The 7,175-nt window shown below is 39.0% G+C and overlaps 1 protein-coding gene across 1 annotated transcript; it reads left to right on the top strand.

Annotated features, from left to right (window-relative positions):
* The first annotated feature begins 2,438 nt into the window (after positions 1–2,438).
* Positions 2,439–3,749, top strand: LOC148014063 (uncharacterized). The gene is made up of 2 exons (XM_087666682.1): positions 2,439–2,772; positions 2,870–3,749. Exon 2 carries the CDS (start codon positions 2,974–2,976, stop codon positions 3,544–3,546), a length of 573 nt encoding a protein of 190 aa, XP_087522808.1. The 5' UTR covers positions 2,439–2,772; positions 2,870–2,973; the 3' UTR covers positions 3,547–3,749.
* The last annotated feature ends 3,426 nt before the right edge of the window (positions 3,750–7,175 follow it).

Genomic DNA, 7,175 nt, shown 5'->3' on the forward strand with positions numbered 1-7,175 from the left:
GGTTATGTCGAAGGTTTTTAATCCAAAGTTCTTTGTTTTAATATCTAGTATGCTTAAATTTTTCTTTTTTTTTCTTTTTTATAAAAAATTTAATTATCTCATTATACTTATATATACATTTGGAGGGTATTATTCTTATTTATCTTATTATAGATGCCATTCTACTATATGATATACTAGCTTGGATACTCAATAGAATATTACAAGCGAAGGTGGTAGTACATGATGAAGAGCAAAACATTGTCACTCCATGCACAATACGCACATCATCACTTGCGAGGAGATTTGAATCCTTGTCCAGAATAAGCACTTCCTGAGGAGTGAATCCCACATGTGTCAGTAGGGCATGCACATTAGGGTTTGGCCTCTTTTAGTCTTCAAAATATTGTATATAAGACAAATTTGATGTTTTTGTAGATTGATCTTTTAATTATAATACTATTATTTTGTCAATCATATTTTTTACCCTTCAAATTTTGTTATATCAAGCAATATATTATTGTGTGTATGTTTGTTTCATTACATAATAAATTATATTCAATGACGAGTAAACAATAGTTTTTTAAATATGGTTCGTAGCGAAACAAGGCTCAAAAGGTGGCAAGGTTGCAAAGCCCTCCCATGCAAAAAAGTTTTTTTTTCCTTACAACCATTACCATTTGCGTCTCTAAATTACAGCAATAGTCAATATTAGCATCGCTACAACACTAATAGCGATGCTTCTATGGGGACACAAATAACGGCGATGCGAGGGGTTTTCTTAATAGACTATGAGTGTCACTAAGCATCTCGCTATAAGCTCAATATATTGTAGTGCATCTATTTAACTACAAAAGATGCACCCACAAAGCTTTTACCTCACTTGAGATTATATTTACTATTTTGTGAATAAAAACTTACCTTGATTGAGTAACATGTATGCTTGGAGAGAGAGAGAGAGAGAGAGAGAGAGAGAGAGAGAGAGAGAGAGAGAGAGAGAGAGAGAGAGAGAGAGAGAGAGAGAGAGAGAGAGAGAGAGTGTGTGTGTGTGTGTGTGTGTGTGTGTGTGTGTAGTGCACTCTCAAATCATAGAAGGAGAGCTAAATGTTTATAAATCTAGGCTAAGTATAAGTACAAAGTACAATGGAAGCTGCATTTTTCTTCATGTTTTGTCAGGAAAAGGAAAAACTGATCCTACTACTTAAAAACATAAAGCTACTAAGATAAAGCTTCATAAGTTTCATGGTGATGCATTTATGCCCAAAGTTTAATTACAATAAGGAGCTAACGGAGTGATAGTAAATAATGCATTGTTTAAATATTTTTCAAAAATAAAGATATAGGAAAAGTATCATATGTTTGAATCATTTGACTCATATAAAACCTATATTCAGTGTTTAAGAATTTACCATAGCTCCATGTAGATAAAAATATAAATTATTGTTCATATTGTTTGTTGTACATGAGAAAAATGTTTATTTTGGTTTTTGCAAGTAAAGGGAAGCAATAGTATGATAGAATATTATCTTTCCTTTGCTTATAAAAACATAAAGCAAGTGAAGTATAGCATTATGAGCTTTGCAATGATTCCAACCATGCAAAGTGTGGTTAGTAGGCCCAGCTAGCAACACCTGGCAGGCTAGTTAGTATATTATATTCAAATACAAATATATTCCACTTCTCATATATGCATATAAGCACATATCTAAATCACAGAGGAAACCTCCATTACCTTTACCAAACATGATAGTACTACTATAATATAACCTAATGGAGAGAACTTTGTAGCAACTTTTCATAGGTTTAATCACAATTTGAAGGCCATATAATTGTTTGTTGCTTAAGACACATTGCAGTTTTTGTGAAAATGCCAAGCAGGTATGCAAGGACAAAGTTTTAACAACGTTAATTCATGGCTATAGGGATGTTGGTGTCATTATGGGTTTAAAATTAATATGGGTATAGGTATAGGGATGTTGGTGTCATTATGGGTTTAAAATTAATATCGCTTACGATCATATAGTCTCTTTGCGTTCAGTAAACTTTGAATTTATTATATATTGTTATCTTTTCAAGCCTTTTAGGTACTTGATGTCACCGTGTTAAGACATGGTGTAGTCTATAGCTTTTCGCTGGAACGGGACGTTAAAGATATTGTGTGGATCGACGTAAATTGCATGAAGGCAACACTCTGCGTGGAGCAGCTAATACTGGACGATGACAGACCCTAGACTGATCTGTCGATAAGAGAGAGAGAGAGAGGCTAAACAGTACGTTAGTACTGGGAGAAAGCTGATGGTGCGAAAGATTGCGCCTGGACTTTAGCCACATAAAATGGGTCGGGAGACAGAAAATAGGAAAAACGACGACCACACAATTAGCGTGGGTGCGCGCTCGTGGCTGGCATCTGGAGAAGCCGCAGTTAATAAACAGTAAGGATTATAGTGGGCACGCCACAGAAAACTGTCGACGCACCCTGTTTCTGGAAGAGTACACAGCCGATGCCAAATCAAGAATCTTAAAACTTTGTCCTTTAATTATTAGTATAGTATAGTATACTGTATAAGCCGCACCCTGTTTTATGACTGCGGATGATCTACAGTTAGAGCAGCGGTATTCACCGCATCGCCTCCGCCTGCTGTTAGTATCAAGGATAACAGTACGTTCGGTGGGTTCGATGAACAGATGGTTTTGCTCGGCTGCCAATATTGTACATATCGAGACGCCTGCCATGATCGGCGGATCAGCTTTCTGTGCTTGACTTTTGACCCCCTTAATCATCACATCACATAGGTAATTTGATGCGAACACAGTCAATAGAAATTAGCCCCAGCGCCATGCATCCAGCAGTGACCAGCACTGTAACCGTGTTCTTCAATCTGTGGTGCAGCGGCGTTACCGATGGATATGGATATCATGAAAAGCTGAAGGACATTACTCTGAGCTGAAGAACTCTAATCCGAAGAGTATAAGGAGAAGGAGCAGGAGAGCCAAATGGAGATGAATTTTGAGAAAGTATCCCTTCAGAAGAGCCGCTCTCTGAATTCTACACAGAGGCCTTTAGGTACCCAACATGTAGATACTCATGATCATCGCGATGGTGGCGCTGGTTCAGAGCTTCGGCTAGACATTCGGTTAGATCAGGTATGCACGTCGACACTGCATCAATACACGAGCCTGCGCGATCTCATCTCATTCCATGATAAGTCGTCGCCCTGGAAGCGGTGGATCAAGGGCAGGATATTTAAGGCAGCCGGATCATCATTAGAGGCCGATGATGACGATGACGATTATATTGATAATGATCGTATGATCATTAACGGGGATGGTAATTATAATCTTGTCTGGTGCGACGTCTCGCAGATTAAGCTCAAGGACCGGCTGCTAAAGCAGGCAGCCAGAGCCTACCTGTCGCCCCTGCTGCTCATCAGTAGTAATACGCGCACGGCGCGGACATCACCGTTAGTCATCACCTTCCTGGCTCGGCTCTTGGAGGGCAGCATCCGCACCATCAAGAACTTCTTCAAGGCCTGGATTCACCTGATTATTAGTCCCAGCGTCCACTGAAGTAGTACATCTCCATAATCCCATCGTAACGACACAATTAGCTCCTCCTAGCCTGCAGCCATTAGTACTGATCATTATCATTGCATTGACCCTGATTCACAAGATGCTTATTAACTTTACCGTTCGACGGCTTGTAATCCATGTCCTACTATATTATCAATTGTATAGCCTCTCTCTCTCTCTCTCTCTCTCTCTCTCTCTCTCATCCCAAGTGACATGCATAACAGTCTGTCTGCGACAGCTCTAACCCATCCTCTATTTTTACTAAAGATTATGGCTATGCCAATTTTCGCAATCCTTATCATGAAAGTGAAATCTTTTCTGTTAGATTAGTATATTGAGAGTAATTTGTTTGTCATGTTAATGAGTCTGTTATCAGAATATAATTATTTAGGCTGCTTAATCTTTCTACTACATGACCGTAATAAGAGTTGTTGCACCTCGATCATTGTTGGGACTCGTAGACGACATAATCAGCTCTAGAATTAAGTATAGATGACGTTCAAGTTGATTTCGACGATGTGATGGTCTGGATGAAGTAAATGATGATCATAATTGACTGATCTGAGTAACTAAACGCGCGAACAGAAATTCTCTGTTCCCAGCTATGAGCTTTCTCCCTAATCTCCTCTCATTTAATCCAGGACGGCACCATAGATTCAGGAAAAACGCAAAGACTGTGGTGCAGTGTACTATTCATAGCCGTGCCACAGAACGATCCAGACATTGCCTCGATTCGATAGGATATTTTTGGTGTAACACTCTTCACCTTCGACCCACCTTATCCACGTGTGACCTGATGATTTATCGCTCTCTTTCATTGTAACTTGTAGGAGCCAGGGCACCGACTGAGCAGGTTCACCCAGTAACTAGTCCAATGCGTGTGTTGTAAAACCGCCCCTGTCAGGACATTTTGTGGCACTTCGTGAATCAGTGGCATGTGGCAGTTCCTGATTCGTTGTTGCTACAAATTTAATGCTTGTCGCCTCGTTTCAAGTAAAGGAGCTTGAAAAGGAGTATTGCTTCTCTCTCGCCGCTTTTCTTCCTTTCCCCTCGCCAACCCTACAATTGATACTTACGTGTGGCATCGAGATGTCAAACTGGAGGGGTTAGTGCACTCAAGTCCATCGACTTGAGCAGGGCGCATGCAAGTCATTCTCTTGCATTAATCTAGCTCTTTTTCTCTTCTAAACCATGTGTTTCATGGTATTGAAGGCCTCAAACAACTTAGGGAACTTGCCAATTCAAAAGAAAAGGATTTCTCTCTAGTTGCTAGTCGTACACGCAACATACCAATAATTCCAAGCCTTACTTTTAACTAATCCCCATTCCACTTCCTTCCTTATGTTTTGGGAACTTGTCCACAAGCAACATACCAATAATTCAAGCCTTACTTTTAATCGATCCCCATTCCACTTCTTTGCTAATGTTTTGGAAACGGAACAAGTTCTTGACCTCCCATACCTCCTACAAAGTAATGATCCTTAGCATATTTATTAGTAAGTTTCTAATCTTAGTGATTCCTATGTCCCTTGAAAAGCTCTTTAGGCTACAGTAGAGTAGTTGTGCAATCATCCCACAACATGTGCTTATCTCCTTTTGACTACAATAAACATAATATTAGTGAGTTTGGGAATCTCCCAATTCCCATTTTTTGAATACTAAAAAGGTGGCATCCGGATAACATGCCCAGAAGTTTCTCAAAACCATATGATGTGACCTATCATTGGAAAGCGCTTGAAAAATGGAATCTATTGAGCTATAGAGCGCTCAATCTTCAACCTATCAGTCAAAGGAGCCGCCACATGAGCATAATTTTTTATCAACCTCCTATAGAATGAAGATAATCCAAGGAAACCTCTCAAGAAAGTAGAATTTGTACGAGTAGGCCACTCTTTGACACATTTCACCTTGTTAGGATCCACATGAATGCCTTGCTCTCCCACCATGTGACCCAAATATTTCACTTCATCTTCCATGAAAGAACGCTTTGACATCTTAGCAAAGAGTGTGTGTCTTTGTAATGTGTCAAAGACCTCTCGCACATGCATTAAATGCTTATCCTTGGATTTGCTATAAATGAGGATATCATCAAAGAATACAAGGACTATTATGAATTTCGGCTACACTATCTTATTCATGAGTGCTTGAAAAGTAGCATGTGCATCTGAAAGCACAAATGGCATGACCAAGAAGTAATATAACCCTCTTTCAGTCCTAAAGGCTATTTTATACTCATCCCCTTCCTTCATTGGAATTTGATGATAGCCCGAACGAAGATAGACCTTGGTGAAGACCTTTGCATCTTTGAGCTCATCCAAGAGGTCATCAATGCGAGGAATCGAGTATCTATTCTTCATCGTGGACTTGTTAAGCTCCCTATAATCAATGCACATGCAAAAATATCCATCTTGCTTCTTAACCAAGAGCACAGGAGAGGCAAACGGAGATTGACTTGGCTGAATTAAATACATTTGTAGCAACTCTTTAACTTGTCTTTCCAATTCCTCCCATTCAAAATTTGACAAGCAATAGGGAGGTTTTTTTATGGGTTTTGTGTTGGGCAACAAGTCAATAGGGTGGTCTACCTCTCTCTTTGGAGGTAAAGATGATGGTTGTTGAAATAAATCTTTGTATTCCTCCAACAGCTCTTCCATTCTTGGATCCTTTTGCTTTGAAGAAGATGATGGCTTATTTGGTGACTACTCTTCATCCACTTTCACAAGAAAAAGAGTGAATATGCATGACTGTGCATTGATTTCTTTACGCATCTTCTTCATAGAGATGAGTTCCATTTGCTTTTGACCAATGCCCTTCAATATTATAGGTTGTCCATTCCATTGGAATTCCATCAGCATGTTTTGCAAGTCCAAAGAAAAATTTCCTATGGTTTTCAACGAATCACAACCAATGATAATATCTATGGGACCCATTTCCAAAGTGATCAAGTCCAATTCCATAATACATGAAGGAGATAGAGTAATAGGAGTATGTAGGCATACTTCATTAATTGATTCATAAGCTCCATTAGCAACTTGAATCTTCAAAGGCACTTGCATTTGTTGAGGAAACAATCTCAACCCATGCAAAGATTTGGTATTAATGAAGCTATGGGTGCTGCCCGTATCAATCAAAAGGTAAACTTTTCTACCATTGATCAGTCCCTCAAGTCTAAGGGTGTTTTCTTCTTTATAACCGATCCATGCATCATGAGAAATTGCACATAAAGAACCACCTGGATCAAGAGGAAAACTATCCACAATATCATAAAATTCATCATTTTTTCATTCATCTTCGTCATGCATTTCTTCAACCATAGGGTTTGCTTCCACCTAAAATACATTCCCCTCTTCACTTTCATCCTCATCCAACTCATCAATGATGACAAAGTTAAGCTTGCTATTTTTGGATTTGCATTTCAACCTATGGTCTTGTGTCCACTTTTCTCCACACTTGAAATATAACATTTTTGCCCTCATGTCTCTAATTTGTTAATTTGAAATAACTTTGTTATAAGTGTTGTTCTAAGATCCCTTTTGTGCATTTTTAGCCCTTGCAAAGCTTTGTTTTGCTTCATCCGTTGGTCTATAACCATTTCCTCCACTTGATTTTGATCCATAGACCATTGG

This window comes from Lygodium microphyllum, chromosome 25, assembly GCF_053477565.2.
Source record: "Lygodium microphyllum isolate KBCC chromosome 25, Lygodium_microphyllum_v1.1.10, whole genome shotgun sequence".
Classification (NCBI taxonomy): Eukaryota; Viridiplantae; Streptophyta; class Polypodiopsida; order Schizaeales; family Lygodiaceae; genus Lygodium; species Lygodium microphyllum.